Raw genomic sequence first — 27,252 nt, 5'->3', positions numbered from 1 at the left:
GCTCCAATAGAGTCTAGTAATAGAGCTCTGGAGCTAGTGGCCTAGCCTGAGTATCATCTCTGTTATGGGTCTCTAAATATGTTATATCATATCTGGTTGAGTTGGTCATTTTCTTTCCTATCCATTATATATTTTTCTTCCTATAGTGTTGGTATAGAGTCCTGTGTTGAGTAGTAAAGTTGAAAGAGAAAGATTGTGTACTCATATCTGTGGGGCAGGAAATCTTCTCTGTATATGTTTCACCAACTAGAAGATATTCTGAGGGGTTATAATTTTGATCCCAAAACCAATTGTTTCCTTGGACAAAAGCTCATCAGTGCTTTAGTTGATCAACAGAGTCAACGGGTGTTGTCTATTTTAGATCTAGGTCAAAAGTATATTCTGATACGTCTAGCTAGAGTCCATTCATTTCATAAATATCTATTTTAATTGGATGTCTAGTTGGCTCAATTTTTAAATCTATCCATTATGGAGAAGAACTATCAAACGTACAAATGATAAAAGTTTCTTCTTTAAGGGCCTAAGCCAAAATCTCATATAATTTCTTAGAAAAGTCTTTTACAGAGTCTAAATTCTGAACCCAAAGTTTTTGTAGAAGTCCATAGTCTATTAGGGTAAAGGGGATAATTAATTTTTCTCGAAAGTTCTGCTAGACGTATTTTTCGTAATCAATATTTTCTCTTCTGAAAGAACAAAGTAATTGGCATGGGCAACCATAATTTTAGTTTGGTCACATGTTTTGGAAAGTTTTTGACACTTAAGCTTATAGCTTAACTTGGCTTCATAGACTATGGTCATACCTTATGGTGGACTTATATGTAGGATTTTGAGTAACTCACATAAGTCTAGAAAGTTTGAAATGTTGAATTTTCTACCAAGCTATAAATATATGTATTAATGTCTTCAAGAATGTTGTAGGGAAAACCTAATAGTATAGATTATGAAGTTCATTGTCCTGATATATTGACCGTTTTGGCTTTAAGTTTGCTAAAGTCAAGTAATTAGACCTATGAATTAGGCCTAAAGGTTGTTTGCCCGTTGTTCTAGGCTTAGGTTCAACAACAACTTGGGCATATGTTTCATCTGTCTGAATATTTATCATTAGGAATTTTTTTTTTCTTTGTGTTTAGTAAAGTACTAATGAAATAGTTAGGGCCTAGACTAGCCCTAGCAGAAGTGAAAACTTCTTCAAGAGAGTAAAAGCCTTTGTAAGAGGGATGTTCACATCTTTGTATTGCTAGGTTGACTTCGTCCTTGTATTATGGAAAAGACTGCGTAACAAGAGAATTTCTTGCCCATAGGTCTTTGTATTGTTGTCAAAAGTAATTAAATAATGCATTGATCACTGTAATTTTATAACTGGAGCTTCCTTATACTGTAGGTATGTTCCAGATGTTGTCAAGTAGACAAGTTTGTATATGGTCAAGTTATTCTCTTGAAGTGGAACTGGTCCTCATATTGTATGAATTGTTGTAAGTCTTGGTTGTCAAATCGTATGATTTTTGTGGCAAAAGTTCATACCTTTTTTGTCTATCCATAATCCTGAAATATTTGGTGAAGTTTAATGTAAAAGTCTAGATAAAGTATCTACTAGGAAATTGTTTATTGCCTTAATATGTTTCCAAATAATTTTTAATTCTTTGTTTATAATTGTGTCTATAAATTTAAGTCATTTTTTGGTGTTTAAAGTTTGTCTTAATCCTTTTATTTGCTTGCTGTATTTTACAATTGCTTCACAGTCAGTTCTAATAATAATTTCTTGCTTATTGTAAATAAGAATCATGAGTGAATCAAGGCAATAAATTACTATTAAGAGTTCATAATTTAAGGAAGTCAAATGTCCTTTCTCTTTATATTTTCCTAAAGCATATCTATATAAAAAAAGGTAGATCCGCTACCTTAATGACCCCTAGTGTTGGCCCTATGGATATGGAGGAAGGTAAATATAGGTACACATGCCATAGGTGCATGGTAAGGTAAACCTCAGGTCGTCAGTTTCTGAGAATCGACCCCTGACCATTGCGTCAGAGATGTCATGTGCCCATAGTGTGCGCTACGCCCTAGGGGCAGCATATCTACATAAAGCTTCTGTGGTTTTAGGATTATATTTTGAGGTTTTTTTTAATAATACTCCTCCCCATCCTAATTTACATCCATTTGTTTCTATCACCAAGTAATCACTGTCTAGTGGAAGTGTTAAGACTGGAATACTTTTAACCATTGATTTGATATATCTTACTAGTTCCATATCTTGTTGGTTAAAATACTTCTATTCTATGTTTGATGTCTTATTGTATAATAGTCCACTAATTTTTCCTATATCTTTTAGATATTATCGTACATACTTTAGAAGTTCTAAGTATCTTTGTTTCTTTCATTTTATCCGAGAAAGTCAATATTTTGGAAGTAATATGAGGTTGAAGTGAAAATTTTCCTTGTCTGATTTCTGCTCATAGAAATTCAATATGTTTAGTGGCTAGTTTTATTTTTTTACGAGATACTAAAAGGCCATGTTTTTCAAATAGGTTAAAGATTATATGGAGATAAGTGTAATGTTCATCTTTTATTTTTGAGAAAACTAAGATGTCATCAATGTATACACACATGAATAAAGAGACATCTCTAAATATGTCATCCATTTTTCTTTGGAATATTTGAGGTGATACCTTAAGTCCAAATGACATGACTAATCATTTAAAGTGTCCTTCTAGACATGAGAAAGTCATCCATTCTATAGAATTAGGATGCATCTTAACTTACCAAATCCTGATTTTATATCAAATTTAGAGTACCATTTTGAATTTTGTATTTTTTTTTAGAAGTTGGTCTTTGTCAGGTATCTTATATCCGTCTTCCTGATAGTTATTATTAAGTCTTTTATAGTTAAAAAAATCATTCTAGACTATCCACATTTTTGTTCAGATCGTTTATTTACTATGAAAGCTATACTTCTATGCATAGAAGTAGATCTTTGGATTGCTCTCAGAGCTAATAATTGTTTGATATGCATTGTGCATTATTCTACTTCCCAAAAAGATGTATCTTAAGTCTTGGGCTTTTTATGGTATGGCCTGGATTTATTATTGTTAATTTGCAGTAGATCTTATCTCGTTCCCAATATTTAGTAGGATTCTCGTCTATGATTTCTAGTTTTTCTAATCGAGATATGAAAGAATCTAGGTCTGGTTGTGTCTTTATTAAGTGTAGTAAATAATGGGAGAAAGTAAATCTTCTGGAAGGTCTAAGTTTAAGTTACTAGGATATTCTATAAAAAATTTCTTTTTATAAAGGTTCGTATAGCCAAGTATTATTAGTTTTCTTATAGTTCATTGAATGCTAATGCACATGATAGTTTCTGTGTTAATAAATAGGAACATTTACAACCTTTACAAGAAGTCTCATCTATATAGTGGCATATATTATTATTAGTAATAGAGGTGGATGTTGAAGGTATATCATTATTAGTAATGGTAGGAATAGGTGGGGATCTCTGCATTGTAAGGTATCACCACACTTTCGGATGGTAGAAGGGTAGTCACAAACAATTAGAGAGACAATAGGCATAGAGAGAAAAATAGCATAGTCTTTTATAATAAACAATGCTTGATCTTGAGCAATGAGAAAACTAAGTCCCAAAATTAAGTGGAGATTAGATTATCGAAGGAGTCGAATTCAAAGTTTGGATAGAGTGAGAAGGGAGCCAAATTTATCACAGTTCGTATAAAACCTTAAGTGAGTATTGGTAACAAACTTGTGACAAGATAATTGTTGACCATCAAACTACTAATCAATGGGTTAGTAGTCACCTCTCAGGTTATTCGGAAGTATCTTGGGGCATCTCGTATGCATTCACTCGGGGTGCTCGAGTCACTTCCAAGCGCTCGACCACTTGGGTGTGCACGGGAAGTGCGCAAGCCGAGTCTGTAGTGTATCATTTCTATTTATATAGAGAGGGAAATGATATGTTGTGTACCATTCCCTATGCGATGTTGTGCATCTTGGGTAGTCGAGGTGCCCGAAAGTGACTCGGGGTGCAAAAGTCACTTCTAGGTGCTTGGCCACTCAGGTGGGTACATACGGGAGGTGCATAAGCTGAATCCGTACTGTGTGTGTACACACACACACACAGAGATGATACACTGTGTACGTTGCACACCATTCCTTGAGTGACGTTATGCACCTGAGTGATTGGGGCTACCAGAAGCGACTTGAGGCACCCGAGTCACTTCCGAGTATATATATATATCCTAAACACTAAATCCAAACTTAAAAAAATCAAAATAAAAATATGCACCCTAAATACTATAGTCAAATCCTTGAACCCTAAGGTAAAATCTAATTGACTTAACCGAGCTAAAAAAATAAATAAAAAAACGTGTATAACAATTGAGGTGCCTCAAATCAATTCGAGGCGCCTCAGTTGCACACAAACATGTAGGGTGAGTTGGGCAGAATATCATTTTCACACACACACACACATATATAGAGAGAGTTTTAATATCATGCACACCTTCTACACACCCTATGCACACCTATTTTTTATTTGAAAATCTTTTTGTACGTAATACTATAACTCAACCTCTAAACCCTAAAGGAAAAAACTTATTGGCATAACTGGGAGATTAAAAAATATGTCATTTCAGCAGCTGTGAGAGGCGTTCAGGCTATTACTCACCGCTGCCACCAAGATAACAGAAACATGTATGTATATATATATCTATATAGAAAGGAGGATTTTAGCTTGGGCAGCAGGCATGGGTGGCATCCTTAGGCAGCATAGACAATCAACGAAAATACTAAATTTTTAAAATTTCTTTTAAGCTCCCGATTATGCTAATAAACTTTTGCCTTTAGAGTTTAGGAGTTGGATTATAGTATTAACATACAATTTTTTTAAAATAATAAAAAATTAGGGTGCTCATGGTGTGTGTGCAAGGTAAGATGTGTAGGATATCAAAACTCTCTCTTTATATATAGAATAACTGTCCCAACCTAGTTCGGGAAGCTTCACAACGGACACTACTAGAATTAAGGTCTTTAAGGACACACATAAATGCCCTTATAGTATACTTTTAGTGACACTAAAGCTATGGTGACACCACCAAAAAATGTATTGATATGCGGTGTTAGCATAGACCCTCTAGCATTCCTGACATTTGTATAATGTCATTATATAATATTTATGCTAACTTCAAAAGTGTCTTAAATATAGGAATATAATGACAATCGAAAATGTCACGAAAACATATTTCATGGACATTTATGCATGCCTTTTTATTATGTAAATAAGGACAAATATAAATGTCACCTAAACTAATTTATATTGACAATTATAAATGTTTTAAATTTTTATATAAGGACAATAAATTATGTTAGTAATGATAATTTATAAGGATATTTTAAAGTGTCATCTTATATAATCTATAATGACATTATGAAATGTTAATTATAATATTTTATAAAAACATTAAATAGAAACATTTAGAATACACCACAATAAATTAATAATATTTATTCAGAACACAAAACATTCATCACATAATAGAAAAAGTTACACATCATCACAATTTAACCATCATCACAATAAGAATAGAAATGTTTTATATCCAAAATATCCAATCCATTCGCCATATCATCATATATAATTCATCCCATCATCACAAAAATACAAATGCATTACTAATGTAAAAGTATTGAATCCAATGTTAATTAAATACTAACAAATCATTGAGTTTTAAAACTAACAAAGTCTTATAAAATAAAAAACCAACTAATTTACTATCAACCATTTTCAACCATCCTATGCAAAATCCAAGTACCTGTTACCTACAAATACAATCAATAAATTTGTATAAGTAAATTAAACAATGAAAATATAAACCTAATAAACATAATTTAAAAGATTGAAAATCATACCGAATGAGAAACATATAAAGTATTATTCTATATGCACTAATAGAATCTTCGCACATTGTCAACTGCAAATACATTTCATATTTATTTAAAATTTTAATAACATGATAAATATAAAAAATTAATAATATTTCACTAAAATGTTTAAATTATACCAAATGACAAGGCCAAGCTATCAGTCCTCCAAGTGCATCCTCAAACCTTTGTAAAAGATCATAAGGTCTAATTAAATTTTCTTCGGGGTTCTAGGACAACTAGTACTTGTACTTCACACCAATTTGGTCCTAGTTTTTGTCTCCCTACTATATTATTTGGATTCATGTCAAGGAGCAATCCTTTTGCCACAGTTTTTGTTGAATCAAATAAACTTTTGATCAAAACAGAACTTCCAATCTACATGAAAGTGAAAATATAACAACAATTTTTCAAGATATGTAGAATATATAATAAAATAGAAATTAAAAAAAAATCTTACCTGTAAGGTTGGACGAGATGGAATAGAACCTTGTGGATTGCTACTTGATGAAGTGTGTCGACTATTATTACAATTTGAAAGAGGATTTGTGCTTGATTGTTCAGAAATCTTTGTTTCTAACATTGTAATATGTTGACCTTGCTTTTTGATTTGTTCATTCATCTATTCTAACTTTGCATTCTGTTCCATAACTAGTCGATTGCATGTGTCACGACTAGGAACTACTCCCCATAAATCAGATGGGCTAATTCCATCACCAAGCATACGTACTCGACCAGGTCTGTCTGGTCTCATGATTTGAGCAAATATATCATTCGGGCTCACTTGATCATTGTAATCTTCAGGAAGTTGATTTTCTAGTTCTTTCATTGCAACCCTCAAGACATGTTAAGATTTAGTTAATACATAATGATAATTAAAAAATACTTTAAAATAAAATAAATGAAGAGTATAAAGCATCTTATCAATCTTTCTTTTACAATATTACTTGAGGGAGTTCCATTAGCATGCGTAAAACATGCATGAAATAATTCAACTCGTGTTGGAGGATGCCCCTTTTCTTTTTCCTGAAATATATTTGGTTACTAATTTCTATAATCAAATGCATATAAAATTATAATATGATAAAAAGATCTACCAATATTTGTTGCACTTGAGAAAAAGATGTCATTCCCGTGGTTTGATTCATTATCCTTTGCTTTCTTGCATTTGTATTCTTTTCACTTCTTTCCTAATATATTAAATTACACATAATACATAAAATAAAAGTCTACTAACATTATATTTTAAATAAATAAAATACATACCTTTGATTTTTCTGTGTTCCAAAAAACAACTAGTCGCATATATTGTTCTACTTGAGCTCTTTCATCTCTTTGTTGTAAAATAATTTGAATTGACAACTCAGAATCATAGTACTTTCTTTTTAGTTCAGACTTTCAATTTCTCCATTTTTTTTGCTATTGAGCATAATGTCCAATTTTCCATCCCTAAAGGAAGGTCATACTTATCCTGTAAAAAAAAAATATATAGACAAATTATTATTGCATAAATTATAATTTTTAAATCCTAAAATTATACAAAGTAATTTAGTTACCTTTATAACATTTAACATGTCTTTCTTTTTGTCTATTGGCATTTTGTGCCAATCTTCTATATCAATTGGACAATACTTACCATTCCTTGTTAAAGAACCCAAGAAATCAGTAAATTTATTTTTCTTTTTTGGTTCCTATAGGACGTCCCATATCATCACATAGAATTTTAATGCGTGGTAGTGTACTTGGTCAGCCCCAAATTTCTTTGAGAAATGTAGGACCTCTTTTTTTCCTCTTAACATTATGATCACTAGCTATACAAAAACAAAAGTTATAATACAACTTTAAAATAATGATTCAATTAAATTATTGCATTCTTCATATATGTTACCTTCATTATATTCCTGGTTCATATCATTATTCTGGTCTGGAACTGAAGACATGTTTTCAACAAGTGGGACATTACCTTGCACATCAACATGTAGTTGATTTGAAACTACATCTCTTTGGTCATTCAAGGTACCTTCTATGTTTTCACCATCTGTAAAAATATTGATTTCATAAAAAAAAGATAAATATGAATAAACACAATCAGTTATTAAATTTGTCATGCATAAAAATAGATATTACCTTGTTCATGATTTGTGTGATTTTTACTTATACTTGGCGGTTGCATATCTAACTCAGCTTGAAGTTTAAAATGATATTTTCTCTTAGTTCGACGCTTAAGAGCCATTCCTACAATAAATAATAGTTATTAACAGATTATAAATAATAAAAGGTCAATAGTTAAAAATGGAAAGGAAATACATATAAGCACATATCATCCAAACATATATTGTAAGAATAAGCATGTAGTTAAATAGGTAATCAGTTTATAGCAATTCCAATGAAATGAATCATCATTTTTACTATGATATTTATTCCACATTGAAGATGGCTACCGGTGCATGAAATATGGGCAGAAGACAGTCAAGAACAACACTTATCTAAGGTAATTGAGATGGTGACGCTGCATAACATTATGTTGCAGCGTGATGGTGCCGCTGCAGCGTGATGTTAACTGCAGCGTGATGGTGCTGCTGCATTAATATGAATAAATATGAACCATGGAAGTTCATAAACTAAGCATAGCATTAGTAAATAATACTAAGTTCGTATAAATAGTATTGTAGCGTGATGTTAAATTATACTAAGCATAGCATTAACAACAATAGTACAGCAGCATCCATGGAAGATAAATATGAAGGGTGGTATACCAAACATAGCAATAACAACAATAGTACAGCAGCATATCCTCACTATGGATGTTATGCAACAATAGCCTCTACTTTTTAACAAGTGGGGCATTACCTTGCACATCAACATGTAGTTGATTTGAAACTACATCTCTTTGGTCATTCAAGGTACCTTCTATGTTTTGACCATCTGTAAAAGTATTGATTTCATAAAAAAAAAGATAAATATGAATAAACGCAATCAGTTATTAAATTTGTCATGCATAAAAATAGATATTACCTTGTTCATGAACAGTGTGATTTTTACTTATACTTGGCGGTTGCATATCTAACTCAGCTTGAAGTTTAAAACGAGATTTCTTCTTAGTTCGACGCTTAAGAGCCATTCCTACAACAAATAATAGTTATTAACAGATTATAAATAATAAAAGGTCAATAGTTAAAAATGTAAAGGAAATACATATCAACACATATCATCCAAACATATATAGTAAGAATAAGCATGTAGTTAAATAGGTAATCAGTTTATAGCAATTCCAATGAAATGAATCATCATTTTTACTATGATATTTATTCCACATTGAAGATGGCTACCGGTGCAGGAAGTATGGGCAGAAGGCAGTCAAGAACATCACTTATCCAAGGTAATTGAGATGGTGACGCTGCATGGCATTATGTTGCAGCGTGATGGTGCCGCTGCAGTGTGATGTTAACTGCAGCGTGATGGTGCTGCTGCATTAATATGAATAAATATGAACCATGGAAGTTCATATACTAAGCATAGCATTAGTAAATAATACTAAGTTCATATAAATAGTACTGCAGTGTGATGTTATATTATACTAAGCATAGCATTAACAACAATAGTACAACAGCATCCATGGAAGATAAATATGAAGGATGGTATACCAAACATAGTAGTAACAACAATAGTACAACAACATATCCTCACTATGGATGTTATGCAACAATAGCCTCTACTTTTTAACAAGTGGGACATTACCTTGCACATCAACATGTAGTTGATTTGAAACTACATCTCTTTGGTCATTCAAGGTACCTTCTATGTTTTGACCATCTGTAAAAGTATTGCTTTCATTAAAAAAAAAAGATAAATATGAATAAACACAATCAGTTATTAAAATTTGTCATGCATAAAAAGAGATATTACCTTGTTCATGATCAGTGTGATTTTTACTTATACTTGGTGATTTTCTCTTAGTTCGGCGCTTAAGAGCCATTCTTACTACAAATAAAAGTTAGTAACATATTATAAATTATAAAAACTCAATAGTTAAAAATGAAGAGAAAATACATATCACCATATATCCTCCAAACATATATAGTAAGAATCTATTCTACTATTTTTACAATGATAATTGACTAAACATAATGCATAGACTAGATAAAATCTCTTCATAAAGCAGTATCAATTTCCACTCCTGCAATATCATCACGAACCCAGACTACTTCTTCATGTTCATTGCAATCTTCTGAATTACAAATATAACTTTAAAGATATGTATCAACATCTGCCATAGGCTGCATATTATACTTCGCTCGTGCATCAGTCGTGATAATGACATGCCAATCACAATTATTTGGATCTTCCACATAAAATACTTGCATAGTCTGAGATGCTAAAATATAAGGTTCATTATGACGCTTAACATCTTTAAAATTGGCCAACATAAAACCATCTTCATCCAATTTTAGTCGTTTGCCTTTGGAGACCCACTTGCATTCAAATAAAGCAACTTTTCGGCCTCCCCCATAATCCAACTCAATCACATTTTGCAAAATCCCATAATAATCAAGTTCGCTTAATACTGGATTGTGATATTTTATACTTGAATAACTTGAAGTAGTTGCCCTAACAGTCACACCACAATTTTGAGTTTTCCTCTTACGTTCCACTTCTTTTGTATGAAACCTAAATCCATTTGAAACGAATTTATGATATTGTATCCCAATGATATTTGGGCCTTTAGCAAGTGATCTCAAATCATTTGAAACAGGATCATCTTCTGGAAGATTTGTATCTTCAATCTATCATACAAGGACTCACTCATTTATATTTGAAAAAATAATATGTATTTTTAATAACTATTACAACACAACTTACATGATTAGCAAACCATGAGGCAAAAGTTTCACTATGTATACATTCAATTTGGTGTAATGGAAGACGAGAATGACTAGTTGCACAATTCCACGATGTTCACTGCAAATTAGTAATATTAATTTCATAAATAATGATGACTAAATAGTTATATATTTAAACAACATGAATTATATAAAACATACTCTATATAAGATTGTAAGCGATGACAATTGAATAACACATATTGATGTGCATTCTTTAATATCTCAATATCAAACTTAGTAGCAATGACCTTTCCAAGTGCATAGCCAGATGTGTTAAACACATCTAATGCAAATGTTGAGTCAATATTTGCATTATCATTTCTTGATGATTGATTAAATCTTGTCTCTACATAATCTGCTAAATATAAAGAGCAGAATGTCAAACATTCCATCAGGATCAACCACCTATTAAGGAAAATTTATCCGTTAATTTATTAAAATTGATACTTAGATGTTTGAGAAACTAAGAAGGTGTCTTGTATCATTGCCCCAAAGGCGATCATATTACATCAAAAAGGTAAAATTATCACGTTAGTGGGTTTTTAGGATGACTCTACATACTTTGAATAGGGATAAATCATAGGAGATATTTATCCTAATACAACACTCTTATATAGAGAAGGTCATAGATTCAACAAAATATTTTTATATTCCCTTAAAATTAATCCCAAGATCGATTACATCAATCACCCATATAGTTATGAGTCGGGCCTTTCTATCATATTGTTGATATCGGAGATACTCTTGATTGGAATTTTAACTCAACGCTGTCAATGGTATTTCACGTTATTTCTTTTGCTTTCCATTGAGTTATGTTACAATTTGTCAGACCGGCATGAGGCCGGCCCAATCTGATCCGGTCCAGATTTGGAGCCATGACATCCTGTGTCTCCTGCAATAGCGAACACAGACTTCAACCAATAACAATGGCACAACGTAAATAGATCGGCCAGCGAAAGCAGCGGGCGACCGGTTTCCCTGATTCCCCATTCCCAAACCAGCAAACACTTACGTTTGACCAATCACAAAGGCGTTCCCAGGTGGGGCCCCTCACCGACATTTTTGCCTTGGCCCTTTGGCATTTTACACGTTGATGTACCACCCTCATCACAACGACGACCTCCTCTACCGCCGCGATCCATCTCGTTCTCCCTCCTCCACCGCCCGCTGCCCGCCGGAGATTACGATTGCGTCGCCACCTTCGTCTTCTTCTGTTGATCCCATGGATGAGGTCACGACCATCCTCGCCAGGGATTTCGGCTTGCGGCCGCAGGGCAAGTCCGCCCCGATGGCCGCATCCAAGCCCGCTAATCTTGCTTCCCGATCGGCAGCCGAAAAATCCTCCTGGAGTAATCCGGTTTCCTGGGGCATCCCTGACTCCTCCGACGATCCGTTTATCGGCAATTTGGGTCTTGGAAGTCACAGCAGCCGGAGCCAGCCAGCTTTCGACGATATATTCGGGGGCCCGCCGGTTCATTTGAATCCTGCGGCTTCCTCGGGTGGGTTGGCGTCTTCCTCGCCGCCTGATGTCTTTGATTCCTTACTGGACGGTTTCGGGGGCTCCGGTGTGAAATCCTCTTCTGTGCCTGGTGTATTCGATGCGTTTCCTGGTGTAAATAGTTCGCCGGTTAACTACGGTGATGATGACGTATTCTTTTCCATCTCATCGGGATCAAATCATGCTCCAAAGCCTTCAATGGATGATCTTCTTGAGAATCTTGGAAAACCAACGAGAAAGTCTAAGAGTTTGAATGACGGAAAAGAGCAGAACTTTTCTGGCACTGAGAAGTTGATTCCTGGGTTTGGCTGGCCTAGTCGGCCCCCCGAGAAGAGGTACAATTTGGTTAGATTATTTGAACTTTTATGCGAATGACCTTAAATACTAGTTTAGTATATGAATCTATGAATAAATGATGGAAGTTTTGTGTCCCATGTGAGATGGTGGAATGCATGCTCTTTGATCTAGCTGTCTAGCTTCTTAAAAATATTGCATACTAATGGACTTGTCTGACAATTATAAGCTGTAATTACTGAACCATTCAACAAAGTTCTGGAATTTCCTAAATAAACAATTGTATACTTAGTCATGGTCCATCTTATATTTGAAGAAGTTAACAGTAATTATTTGCACCTCATTATGATATATGCATTGAGCTGATAATCTGATATGGTTACTTCTTGCACAAGAACTACCATCATGAGATGAAACAACTGAATAGATTAAACCATGTATATGCTTATTTGATTAAACTAAATCTTTGCGCTTTATTATGACTGTGTATCCAACCGTAACTTATTCCAGCCATCTATTGGATCCTTTGCTTTTATTTCCTTAATGATAGAAATGTTTTACAGGAATCCTCCAAAAATTAACCTACCGAAGCCTCCTGTTTCATCATCTCAGCCAATAACCACTGTAATGGAGGATCCTTTTGGTGCTTTCGAAACAAAAGAGACTACTGATCTCGAGTCTTTCTTTTCTATGGGTAAATCCGCAAGGACTACATGCAAGCAACCGACTGCAGCTTCAGCAGTGAGTATATTTGTTAAATTTTTTGGGGCAATTATTCTTCATATCAGAGAAGATGATTATTATTTGTATCCTCCAGGAAACCATCTTTGACTTTCCAGCTCAAGACATAGGCATTAATGGTGGGACAAATAGGACTTCTCAACGCTCTTCGCCTACCATCAAGAAGGCATCTTCCACACCTAGTTTTTTGCATGATGAACCTTTTGATTTTTGGGGTAGTGTTCTTGGTTCAAATTTGGTTTATTTTCAATTTTGCAGATATTTTATAGATAGCTAATGTTTCCTCCTTTATATTAGGTCCTCCATCATCTGTAGAATTTGAAGAAATTGAAGGAGAGAGTGAAGAAAGAAGAAAAGCTAGGCTAGATCGGCACCAGAGAACTCTTAATCGTGTGGTATGGATTTTTTTTTCCCATTACCTTTATAGAGTTGTAACAAGCTTCTCATGTGGTCAATCATTAGATGCAAGAATTTTACTATTTTTGATGTCATAAATACTTATATTCAGGCAAAAGCTTTGTCAGAAAAAAATGAGCGTGATATGCAAATTGAGCATGAGCAGGCTGTAAGACAAGTAAGCCTCTTATAATTTTTTAAATATTTGTCGACCAGGTCCATAAACAGATCATGGACAATCATTGCGATTGATGTATTCCAACAGCTTGTTTTCTCATAACTATGCTTATTGGTTTCAGAGTATTGCAGGAGTACGAACTGCTGAAATAAAACAATGGGCTGCTGGGAAAGAAGGAAATTTACGTGCATTATTATCAACAATGCAATATGTCAGCTACTATCCTCCTAGACTTGGAAATTGTTGCTCTTTAGTAAACTTATATGATGTTATATTTCTTATTGCTACATTTTTCTAAACTTATATTTACTCTATTGCACAGTTTTTTTTCTTCCTTGTCATGTTACTAGTTTGATTTTTATTAAATCTTTATTTTATATATCAGATTCTCGTGAAGCTTATTGGCTGCAACAAAACCCATGGGTTGTTGATATTCAGTATTTTTAGCGTGGGATCTAGCTTTGATTTCCATATGCCATCATAACACTATTGACATTCCAATTTTCGGAATTCAGGTACTTTGGCCAGAATGTGGCTGGGAACCTGTATCGTTGACGGATGTGATCACTGCTGCTGCAGTGAAAAAAGTTTATAGAAAGGCAACCTTGTGTGTCCATCCAGATAAGGTGCAACAGAGGGGTGCAACTCTTGAACAAAAGTATATTGCTGAGAAAGTGTTTGATCTTCTTAAGGTACTCGTTTATCCCAGGAATGCTCATCATGAAATTCCCATGTAAAAATCTCATCGGTCATCAAGAGCGCCATGATAATTGCTATAGTTTTTCTTCCTTGTGCATATTCAACTTCCACTGTGAAACTTAAGATGCATACAAAGCTCATATTACCTATTCAAGTTTACCTCTGTAGTTCTTCCCGTGGATTTGCACTTTTGATGTACCTTCTGAATTACTTTCAAATATTTGCCTGCTACTGCTCCCCAGTAACAATGTTGAGGATCAGTTGATAATCTAAGGGTTTGAAGAACTTTGTCACACGATGGTTTTTATTGCTTGTTATCTACCTTTTTGCTGAATCAAATGTATTTTTTATACTCGTCACAGAGAAAATTAACAGATGAAATTGTTTCTGAAAATATAATTTCCTTGGCTATTTGTTACGCTTGCCCATCTGTGAAATTGCATATTGCAGTGTTTTTTTTTTTGCCTCATGCAAGCTCAGATATCTAGCTAGCTATTACTATTAGGACCGTTTGACATAGTTGTCCAGTGATTAATTTATCACCCCAAGAATGATTACCTTGCTAGTGGTTATTACGCTTTGTGGTTTCCATAAATTTCCATAAATTATCTGTAATATGTTCTTATTGCCATGGTACAGGAAGCTTGGAAAAAGTTCAACACCGAAGAGCTCTCTTAAATGGCGTGGCTTCATTCCCTTTCCTTTGCTTTGTTTCGTAAGGTTAAAGGGGTAAAAAAAATCTTTTCAGTTCTGTAAACCTCTGGTCTCTAGTGAGAGTATGAAACAACATAAAGTTGGAGGATCATTCATCTTTTCATCATTCTCCATTAAATCCAACTAGCATCCATTCCAACTAGCATCCATCATTTCGAGTGTCATGTACCTTTCAAATACCGCTTCCGATTATTTCGTGTCTCAGGAAGGCCGTTCGACTAAGGTTGAATAAGTCCTCGTGATTTATCTCATTTTAGACCGTCCTGGAGGGGCCACTAAGGGGATGACTTTAACTTTTGCCACCATAGTCATATACATTTGCTTTAGATGCTTTTGTTGTTTTATTCATGTATTCTTTTGTAAATTATTGTCAATTTTCAAGGGTTGATGAGATAAACACTAGTTTGAAGACGGCTAGCTTGTGAAGATTAATCATATGGGAATCAGAGCTACCAGAGCTGAAGATGATGGTTCATCTACTGGTTGGTATGATTAATCACATGGGAATCAATCGAATACAAAATATTTATAATTTTATTTCAGAAAATTTTATTAAAAATGGAATAATTATATTGCAAACCCATGTATAGGCATAGTCCTGAAATTCTCTGATCCGTCGAAATACCATGTGGGTGTTATCATTGAACTTACTTGACTTTAAAATCCTTTACCCATTAATTTAATTAATTAAATAAATGTGTTATAACGAAAAGGACAGTCCATCAACTCTCTAAGAATAAACTACACAATTAAAAGGCTCCTTAATGTGCAAACAAAAAGGAGCCACTGTGACTGGGTTGTTGTATTGTGATTTGTACTTCCGGATTTATTATGATCTTCAGTGAAATGTTTTTTTATGAGATCGGATCGTCAAATTAATAAGATACTTGAATTATAAAAAAAACAAGAAGGAACAACCAATCAGTGATTTTTCCCAACTACAAAAACCCTTTTTGAATTAACAACTTTCAGGACTTGTGTCCTTTTAAACGATGAAACTTCCCATTTGGGGGAATGCGATCATTTCTTATGTCAACATTCCTTGCGTGTCAAAATTAATTGTTCAATAAATTTCAGTAAGTGTAATTTTATTTTTTAAAGTAGAACGGAATGAGATTAATAAATTATTTTGATTAGTTAAGAGTTAATTAATTTATTGAACCTTGATCTAATTGGGTTTGATCAGGTTTTTTGGTGGCTCGAATGAGATTTAAATATTAAAATTATAGTGAAAATAAAATATGTTAGACTAGTGGCGTTTGGGTCTCTCCTAAGAATTGGAATAGGAATGAGTATCATATTATTGTGGAATGAGAATGGGTATGAGTTTGGGTATCATTCTTAAAAATAATATTTGGTTAGTTGAATATTTTCAATCGGAATGATCTAAATTTTCTTTTTTGCCCTTAGAGGAAAATAAGAGAAAAAATTAGATGGAAGAAAAAGTTGAATGTGAGAGAAAAATATGATGAGAGAGAAAGTGTGACAAGAGAAAAAGTGTGATGGGAAAAAATGAAGAGAGGGAAAGTGTGATGAGAGAAAATGAGAAGAAAGAGTGTGATAGAAGAGATTGAGAAGAGAAAAAATATGATGAGAGAGAAAGTATGTTGAGAGAGAAAGAGTGATGGAAAAAAATGAAGAGAGAAGAAGTGTGATGAGAGAAAATGAGAGATTGAGGAGAGAAAGTATGATGAGAAAATGTGATGAGAGAGAAAGTATGATGGAAAAAATGAAGAGAGGGAAAGTGTGATGAGAGAGTGTGATGGAAGAGAATGAAGAGAGAGAATGTGTGATGAGAGAGAGTATGATAAGAGAGATTGAGGAGAGAAAAAATATGATGAAAAAATAAGGAGAGAATGAAGAGAGAAAATAATGAGAGAGAGAGAGTGATGAGAGAGAATATAGAGAGAAAATGGTAAAGAATGTGTCATGAGAGAGAATGAGGAGAGAGAGTGTGATGAAAGAGAATGAAGAGAGAGAAAGTATAATGAGATAAAATATGGAGAGAGAGTATGGTAAGAGAGATTGAGGACAGAGAAAATATAATGAAAGAGAAAGTATGATTAAAAAATGAGGAAAGATTGAGGAGAGAGAAAATAATGAACGAGAGTGTGTGTGATGAGAGAGAATACAAAGAAAAAATGTTAAAGAGTGTATGATGAGAGAGAATGAGGAGAGAGAAAGTATGGTGAGAAAGAAAATATGATGATAGAATGAGGAGAGATAATGAGAGAGAACAAGGAGAGAGTGAAATAAAAGAAAATTTGAATAAATATACTAAGGATATTTTCGTCCAAAACTTACTTCTTATTCTCTTCCATCAAAATCCAAAGAAGGGGGTAAGTTTCATCCATACCTAAATTTTTGGATTTCAATCCAAAATCTTGATTCCATTCCCATCAACCAAACATAAGGTTTGAGAATAAATCTATTCCTTTATTCTCAAACTTCTAAACTCATTCCATTCCCTCATTCCTAAACCTCTAAACCAAACACCACAAGTAATTATAAAAAACTACCTACGCTGAAAGCCCTTCATAACCTCAATTCTTTTTTATATGTTCTATAAAATCTTAATACCTAAATAATTAGGATTCTGTAATGAGGTATTAAATTGCAAAAAAATATTTTTTGTAATTAATTAAACTTTCTCATCTTAGCCAAAGAGATACCTAAAAAGTTTCCAAGTAATTTACTAGTCAAATAACATTCTTTACACGGCAAAGCGATCTTGTTTTATTTGTTTATATGTATCGTTCTACAAAGAAGGAAATACTAATTCCACCACATGGGCCATTAACTGAGATTACTCTTACAATTTGAAAAAAATTGGCAGATATGACATGGTCTCTAGCTCTACATATGCATAACTATCTCATTGAATTTGTTATCATTATCATTGCCATTGCTAATGCTCGATCCATTCCGGGGAACACCCTCAGTGCTAGAACATCTTTGTCGAGTAATTTCTTCGGCGTCGATGATCCATATTTTCTACTTGCCTGTCAATTAAGTTGTATATTTTCATATTAATTAAGATTCAAGGCCAAGCTACATATATCCATCCTTGCAGTACAAACTAAGTTACAAGTGTACCTCAGCTACGAGTGTGTTTATTGGAGCAACTTGATATATCGTAAACCATTCCTTCGTGCGCGACCAGCTCATCTGATAACCTAAAGAAGACGACCTCGGTGATCCTTGTTCGGTGAACATGGAGATGGTGCAACTAGAACTCCCCAAGTCTTTAGTTGCCTTAAACAATGGCCTCCGCCTTTCACCCTTAGTGATCATCTGTGCATCTTCGTCTCCCTTGTAGGCTTTCCAACTCTCCCACAAGTTTAGTATCTGCTGAGAGAATTCACGTATTAATGATTACTTTGAGTTTAGCCAGCAAGAGCAAGTTAACATTCAAGTATTTGATTGGAAAAGACAACGTGCTTACATTAATTAGGACATCATTAAGTGGTTATGATTTGATTTATAGTGATATTAGTTGGCTAACACAGTGATTAATGAATAGGTTTGATAACGTTATATTTCATTGCTATATATTGCTATTAGATATTGATCATGTCCGAAAGTCGATGAGATGGATACTGAGGACGTGGAGCTCCTGTCCACCTCCTGTGGACTTCGCTCTTGCCTACAACACAAGCAGCGTCAGTGCTGAGCCAGGGAAGGGGTACCCGATGCCGACGCTCCAGTTAGTCTCCAGCGAAGCAAGAAACAAGAAGAAGCAACGAGAACTGTAGCGCAACAGTAGAAATCGCGTGTAAAGCATACCTCTGCCGATACTTGAACCCCCTTTATATAAACCTTCGGAAGCGCGCGTGCACACTTTCCAATGTGAGCACGCATCTCAAAGCTTTCCTTGAAAAGATGTATCAGTAAAGTGTCCTTGATACAATACCTTAACGGGCCGAGCATATCTCTGAAGTGACAGTAGAAGCTTCCGCCATATGATCCTCTGTCTGACCATGCCACTTGTCAGCGGCACAAGTTCCCAAAAGGATATCGAAAGATATCCTGCCGCGTCTGTTGGTTGGCCGAGCGGAGTAACCACTCGACCGGAACTCCCTTGTCCGCGTGCTGTCTGTTGCTAGGCCGAGCGAGATAGCCGCTCAGCCGGAAGTCCACTGCCCATGTACTGTCTGCTGATGGGCAGAGCGGGATAGTCGCTCGGCCAAAAATCCTCTGTCCATGTACTGCCTACTGTCGTGCCGAGCGAGATAGCCGCTCGATCGGAAATCCTCTGCCCGTGTACTATCTGCTATCAGGCCGAGTGGGATAGCCGCTCGGTCGGAAATCCTCCGTCGTGATTTGTCGCCATGCCGAGCGAGATTGCCGCTCGACCGGAATCTGATTGTCCGTGTGCTCAGCTGGTGTTGAGTCCGCTACTCGGTCGAGCAGGATAGCCACTCGGCTCGACTCCTGCACGTCGTTCTCCCTTGAGCGTCAGATCTTTGACTGCTCCTTGTGTCGAGGGCTACGGTGGATCAGATCCTTTCTCCCAGTCAAGGAATGCTTTGCCCGGTTAGGGTCTGCTTCATCCGTCTAGATGATGCCCTATACACGTTGACTGTCATGACTCTAACCTCCTTTGACCTCCACCGAGACAGTAAGATGAGGTCCCTCCTAATCACCGCATCAGGTATGTATAATTTGACAATAATTAGGTATATATTAAGCTATTCAAAGTCCACTCCCATGTTAAAAATAACTATATTTATATTTGGGTAAAAATCAAGAGGACATCTTGTATTTTTATTTAAATAATCAAAAAGGTCGTTCCTCTTTCATTTATTATAAAAAAAGCGCTCCATTCTATTATTCTACATTTTACTTTTCAAAATTATCTTTATTTTTGAATAAATTAAAATCATACTTACTATGCAATTATAACAATTATGATCCATTAACTATTACAAAATTATAGTAATTACAATCCAGTAACTACTACATAATTATAGTGACTATAATTTTACAACGGTTACAACTACACATTTATAGCAGCTACGAGACTATAATTTCTATAATACAATATTGACTGATGTTGATTAAACATAAAGTACCAATTATAATTTGTAGCTACTATAATATAATATTGATCAACATTAACTAGTATTGATCAATGTTAACCCGTGATAAAATACTCAAATTGTGATAGTTATGCAATTTCTACATCCCAATATTATTAATATTGATAAGAGTTAAAGTGTTACTACAAGTGTCCATATTGTAACAATTATATATACACTATAATTGCTAAAATATAATGTTTCATAATTGAAATATCTATGCTTTAATAATTATGAAATCATAACTATTTATGTAGTAGCTATGAGCTGCTGTAAGAATTGTTTAGCAACTACAAACGTATAAGTATTATAACAGTGCCAAAATCATGGATAATTTTAAAAATAAAATGTACAATGGTTGAATGTGACACTTTTTTGATAATAAATGAAAAATGAACGTCTTTTAAAAGATTCCAATAAGAACATGCATCTTTTTAATTTTTGCCATATATATTTTATAACATAGACTCTGTGGAATTAATAACTAGCTAATCGTAGCCAACTATCTTTTTATTTTATCTTAAGTACTTAACAGGTATGATTCTAGTCAAGTATTAATATTTTAAAAAATAGGTGCAATATTTGGTACGTGTTCAAGAAAACTAAGTGGGCCCTTTGCTAAAATATCATATTTTTTGAAACATTTTTCATATATTTTCATTCAGGCAATTTAATTTTTAACAACACCTATGATCAAATAGGTAGGACATAGTTTCCATAATTTCTTCCATGAATTCAGGGCCGTGGAAAATAATTCAAAACAAGGTAGGTTTGGAGAGTCTTTTCGGTCTGAATTTGGGTTCATAAATTTTTCAAATCTTCATAGTTGAACGAAGATGGTATGGAGAGGTTATCAACAATAACAGTAATCAAATCTTTTTTTATTAGGTGGGTATGAATCATTTTACGCCATTGAACTCTATCTCCTATTATATCATCATCTATATTTAAATAAATTTTATCTTATTTTATTGTTGCTAACCAAGTCTTTTTTGGTCTTCCTCTTCCTCGTTTGATATGCATATTTATCATAGTTTTACATCGCTTAACTGGAACATTTATTGGTCATCTAAGTATATGTCCGTACCATCTTAAATGTGTCTCATGGAGTTTTTCTCAATAGATGCAACTCCGACTTTCTCTCTAATACTTTCATTTCTTATTTTGTCTATCCTCGTATGCCCACACATCTACCTTAACATCCTCATCTTTGTAACTCTTATCTTCTGCTCATGTGCTCGAGTCATAGCCCAACATCCAGCTCCATATAAAATAGCAGGTCTAACTGCGGTTTTATAGAACTTACCTTTAAGTTTAATAGGTACTTTACGGTCACATAAAACACTTGACGCTCCCCTCCATTTTACCCATCCTGCTTGTATTCTATGTAAGACATCTCTCTCAATCCCTCCATCATTTTGTAAAAATGATCCTAAATATTTAAATCTCTCGGTTTCGGACAACTCGTCCTCTCCTATCTTAACAATTATATTGTTTCATTACTTCTAATATTGTTAAACTTAAATTCCATATATTCTGTCTTTAATTTACTAAGCTTAAAACCTTTCCCTTCAAGTGTTTTCCTCCAAGATTCTAGTTTAACATTTACTCCTTCACATGTCTCATCTATCAAAATAATATTATCTACAAATAATATGCACCACGATAATATGTCTTGGAGAGATTATCATCATCTCTAAATCAGTCCTGATAATAATAATAATAATAATAGAGTTTGATTTTTTTATTTATTAAATCATAGATTATCAATGTTATTATAAATATATTATTTAATCAATATTAATATTTATAGGTCATTATATTTTGGTATTACTAGTTTTCTCAAATGTATTAATTTTTTTTTTTTTTTTTTGTCAATTAATGACGATGGGCATTTGAAGCGGAGATGGAAATGAAGATAGAGATTTAAGAGGGTGGGGATGGAGATTTTCTGATTAGACAAATGGGATGACAAATTCGTCCATTGTCATCCCTAATAGGACATGATACGATGAAGAAGAAATTCTCATGGAATCATCAAGCATGAATTTTGTATAACGATTTCAATTGCAAATTAATTCGATGTCATGCATGCTTGGCCGGAAAAGCAAAATGATCAACGAGAAACAGTATGCAATGCGATACCGTACGTTGCAACGGCAGCGGCGAACGGTGAGGAGGACGTTGCCGTGGCGGTCCATGAGGAGGGCGTGGCGGCGCCAGTCGTGGGCGTAGTCTTCGACGCGGAAGACGATGCTTCCGTCGGCGTCGTCATACACCGTGTAGCCATGGCCGTTGAACAGCAGCGACTTGCGCCACACCGTAAGATATTGCACCGGCGCCGACGAGAATAATGTGCACGGCTCCGGCGACGACTCCATGCTTGAACTTCTTCGCTTACCTTTCTCTTAAGTAATTAACATCGTGCGAATTCGAGCTATATTTATATATATGATCGCACATATCAATTAAGCACGCACACTGTTTTCTTACAATTTTAAAGCCCCACGCGACAGAAATATTTTGTTTATTTTGTATATATATTTTTGATCCTCTCTAAATAAGAAACAACTTTATTAGTTATATTTTCCATTTTCCCAGCTTGAATAGTCAATGCTCTATTTCTTAACTGCCACAGTTTTGTAGAAAAATAATTTAGGTGTTCAAGTTTCCTTTAACTAATCTGAAAATAGACGGTAATAAATTTAAAATATAATTTATACGATTAATATCCAAAATATTCATCTCTACTAAAATTTAAATTTTTATCCTCTTATTGTTTTAGTTTTACATCACACTCTGTCGGACAAAAAAGAATATAATTCTTGAGAGAAGAAGGCATATTTTGCTTTGTTGATGGGAAACGTGGGGACTTTGCTAATAGTTAAAAATCTTAATTAGTTCAGGTTATGCATGCGAATATGTCATTATTTTTTCAAGCCAATAGTTTTGATCATTTCCCATGTTTTCTGCAGACACCACTGTGTCAAAGTTTTGACTTTGACATTTCACAAAATAAAAAAAAGGCCATATAATTCACTATCATTAAGAAATAATAATAATAATAATAATATTTTTTTTTTCACGACCACATATAATTAGACCATCTCAATTTGATTTACATATATAGATTTACAAATATATTTATTTAATTTTAGGTTTATGATAATTAAGCTCACCTTAACTAATAATTATTATTTCATTTATTATGAGGTCTAAAAGTATTGGTATGTACTTTGTCGATATATTTTATAAATGAATATAAATTTCACACTCAAGGATATGGAATATGAAATACTATAATGAATAATGGGATAAGTGTTCAGTCATCTAATGATAGAGGTATAGGTAATGATTTTTATAGTTTGCTAGATGAAATTATAGAGATATAATACCTTGACCTAGAAATGTGTTATATTATTTATGTGTTGTTGATTTGAGAGGTAAATGTGCATCCACAGTATAATTTGGTTGAAATAAATCATAAAAGATTCTATGAAAGAAATGAACTATTTATGTCGGCACAACAAGCGATTAAAGTATTATATTATTTATATTCTAGTCTGAAACGTGATAAGATTGATGGGTTGTTTGTAAAACAAAAGCATGGGAAAAATTAAGGAACGTTGGAAGGCATTGTATATCAACAAGAGGAAGTTGCGAACATATTTCAGATCGAGGAATATATTATTTCAACGTTATGAGATCCCAATGAAGTAGTGATAAATGTGGATGCAAGTGAAATTTATGAGAATGATGATGATGATGATGATGAAACAAATGATGATGAGGAGGAAGAGGATGAGAATGACAATAAGAATTTTGATTTATGATGATGAGTAAATTTTATTATCCGACATTCATACAAAAATATGATATTCCATTTATATGATAATATTTTATTTATAAGTAAATTTAGTTTTAATCTGCTAAATTACAAAACTCTCATAGCTCAATTATTAATACAGAAGTTGTTGAATATTTTCTAATTCTAGAGGTCTTTTTATAGCCTCTGAAAAACTTTATATAAAGATAGAAGGGGTTTTCAATAGGGTTTAAGGCGCCTTCAATTAGAGAAATTTTATCGCTAAAGATAAAATTTAATCTTTGGCTAACGGTCACTGGAAGACACCTTCTATAGGCTGGAAGACGCCTTCGACACTGTTCATCGAAGGCGCCTTCCAAGTCATGAAAGACGCCTTCCATGAGGCAGATCAACTCCTTAGCTGATCTATTTGCATGGGTGATGCTCCGGTTAACCGGAGTTAAGCTCACCCAAATCCAACTCTGACTTTCTCCTCTAGTAGACTTCCTCCCTATCTTCTCATCCCTCGAACGTCACACACATCCTTCTCGTCTACGGGTGTACTCTTCTGCAATACCTCATCTTTCGGATGCACAAGCCCATCAACTCCTTTCCTGTGCCATCATTCTCGCTAGCTGTATCTTCTACTCAACTTCTTGTATTCCTAAGCTTCTGCACACTTAGACGCAAGGATCAAATACAACATGACCTAACTTAATGATATGTGTAGATTATATACATTTTATGCATATTTTGATGCATATTCATGTACTTTATTTGCGCTTGATCTATACACTTTTATACCTCTTATCATATTTTCATCATAATTGATTTTCTTTGTCAAAGATCTGCTCTTTGTATGTATTCGTGTTGACAGAACATGCTTTTGGAGCGAAAACAACACTTGTAGATGACTCGAAGAATAAATGAAGGAAAAGGACTCGGCAGTGTGGATTCCACATAACCATGCCACTAAACAGAGGAGGAGCAGATCTTGGCCGTGTGAATTTCACATAGTCGTGGCAACATTCTAAAGAAGGAGCCAGCATTGACCGTGTGAATTTTCTAGAGCCGAACCTGAACTTGGCTGTGTGAATCCATATGGCCATACCACCGGATCAGAGCCTTGGCAAACCTTGGTCGTGTGGATTCCACACGGCTATGGCACAGGCCATGCCTAGCTAGTGTTATTGTTGTCGACAAGTCTTTTAACGTAAGCACAAGAATTATAGGTTAATCTCTGTCAATCTAGTTGTGCCACATGGAATTTGAGGTTATTAACATAGTAATCAGAGTACACTATTATTTTACAGAGGGGTCCTGATGCAAGATTCATTATCCCATCATCTTGCATATTTGATATTCTACTTTTTTCCACCTATAAAAATAGTTATGATATAAATTAAGACCGGACTTAATAGACATGAACAAAAAAATTTTCAAAAGTTCTCTAACTTACATATATTTGAAACCATAATGCAAATTCGATCTCTAAATTTTCAGCTATCTCACTTGCACCCCTTGATGGATTTTGTAGATATAGTTGTTGTTCATATAAGATGGGAAAGAAGGTAATTTTAAGACAATTAGGATATCAAGCAAACAAATAAAATAGAATAAATGTTTGATTAGAGAAGTCAACTTACTTTATATAGGTTTTGACCTCATCACAGTTAAGAGTATGTATGTTCTTGTAGCATAATATTTTTGTTGAGTTAACCATCTAGAAATAGGTGCACCCATTATCTTATCAGGAAACTTGAAAATAGAAAGTATTGATAGATCTATTGACTGAGCATCATCAGAATGTTTAGGACACTTACGATATCTAGTTTTCACATTATTAGTAAAATAATAGAAGCATAAAGAAGATACTTCTTTAACTAGATAAGTATTACATATTGATCCTTCAACTCTTGCTTTGTTATGAATGTTATTTTTAATTTCTTCAAAAATCATTCGAATGGATGCATTCATATGTATTGCACAAAACTAGCTATTCGTGCCTCGTATGGTAAATGTATCGGTAGATGTTTCATTGAATCAAAAAAATTATGTGGAAATATGCGTTCCAACTCACATAGTATGAGAGGAATATATGTTTCTAGTTGAAGCATATCAACCATCATAATGTATCTCGCTATCAAATCTGAAAATAGGATCAAGTGCTTAAGCAATTAAGTAAGGTGAAATTCAATCAACTAGCGATATGGTCATTGACTTTTGACGATAAAATTTATCTAATCAAGTGACTGGAGGATTTTTTTTTTTCAATCATCTTGATGCCAACAAAATGTGGCCACTATAGAGTGTTGGGACCTTGACGCCGCTAGAGGGGGGTGAATAACGTCTCACCCAAATCATCACTTCGTGGTTCGGAGATTAGGACTCCTACTCCACGGCTGTCCGTAAGGTGGACGATCCCGATCCGTCGGTGGATGACTCCCCGAAAACCTCCAACTAGCTTAAACCTCCTTCTCGGTGGAGAAACCTCACCACAACCTTGATCCAAACACTCTTAGATCACAAGAAGAGCTTGGAGGCTTTGGAAGACTACTAATAGGGGTTAACCACCTCTATTTCATCAACCATGCTCAAGCACCCCGAGCTCTACTAAATAGAACTCGAGAGGAACACACTAAGTTATTTTCCCGCTACCAGTCGACTGGTCCTTTAAGTGAAGCTGACCGTTACCCAACGGTCGGCTACCAGTCGACTACTACAGTGTACCAGTCGACTGCTATAGTAACCAGTTGACTGCTACAGTGTCGCTACAGTACTGCTACAGTGTCACTACATTACTGCTACAGTACTCCTAGAAATATAGGATTTTACCTCGAGTACAATCACTCAACACTCGTCCTCGCCCGACCAACCTAGACCTAGCCTTCTAGCCTCCTTCATCAGTCTCGCATCCCTCGGATGTCTTCCCATCCTTCACGTCTTGCCTTCTGAAGCTTCCTTCAATCTTGTCCTTATTGTCGGGTCTTCCTTTGCCAAGAGGCTCCTCACCTCCGAGACTTCATCCATTGCCA

At 34.4% G+C, this 27,252-nt stretch overlaps 2 protein-coding genes and 1 long non-coding RNA gene across 3 annotated transcripts; 1 reads left to right on the top strand and 2 right to left on the bottom strand.

Annotated features, from left to right (window-relative positions):
- Positions 1-8,660: 8,660 nt before the first annotated feature.
- On the bottom strand, positions 8,661-9,027 carry LOC122017297. The gene is made up of 2 exons (XR_006121321.1): positions 8,944-9,027; positions 8,661-8,853 (listed from the first exon to the last, which is right to left on the bottom strand). It is a non-coding gene; the product is annotated as an uncharacterized LOC122017297 (long non-coding RNA).
- Positions 9,028-11,905: 2,878 nt separating this feature from the next.
- On the top strand, positions 11,906-15,742 carry LOC122016716 (auxilin-related protein 2-like). The gene is made up of 8 exons (XM_042574105.1): positions 11,906-12,644; positions 13,167-13,344; positions 13,421-13,559; positions 13,642-13,739; positions 13,853-13,918; positions 14,040-14,129; positions 14,434-14,610; positions 15,257-15,742. The coding sequence occupies exons 1-8, from the start codon at positions 12,034-12,036 to the stop codon at positions 15,293-15,295; spliced, it is 1,398 nt and encodes a 465-aa protein (XP_042430039.1). The 5' UTR covers positions 11,906-12,033; the 3' UTR covers positions 15,296-15,742.
- Positions 15,743-18,201: 2,459 nt separating this feature from the next.
- LOC122014571 (protein LURP-one-related 17-like) lies at positions 18,202-22,796 on the bottom strand. The gene is made up of 3 exons (XM_042570841.1): positions 22,563-22,796; positions 18,428-18,682; positions 18,202-18,333 (listed from the first exon to the last, which is right to left on the bottom strand). The coding sequence occupies exons 1-3, from the start codon at positions 22,791-22,793 to the stop codon at positions 18,202-18,204; spliced, it is 618 nt and encodes a 205-aa protein (XP_042426775.1). The 5' UTR covers positions 22,794-22,796.
- Between the last annotated feature and the right edge of the window lie 4,456 nt (positions 22,797-27,252).

Source organism: Zingiber officinale, chromosome 8B, assembly GCF_018446385.1.
Source record: "Zingiber officinale cultivar Zhangliang chromosome 8B, Zo_v1.1, whole genome shotgun sequence".
Lineage (NCBI taxonomy): Eukaryota > Viridiplantae > Streptophyta > Magnoliopsida > Zingiberales > Zingiberaceae > Zingiber > Zingiber officinale.
The sequence above is the reverse complement of the archived record's forward strand: the minus strand, read 5'-3'. Positions and strand labels throughout refer to the sequence as shown.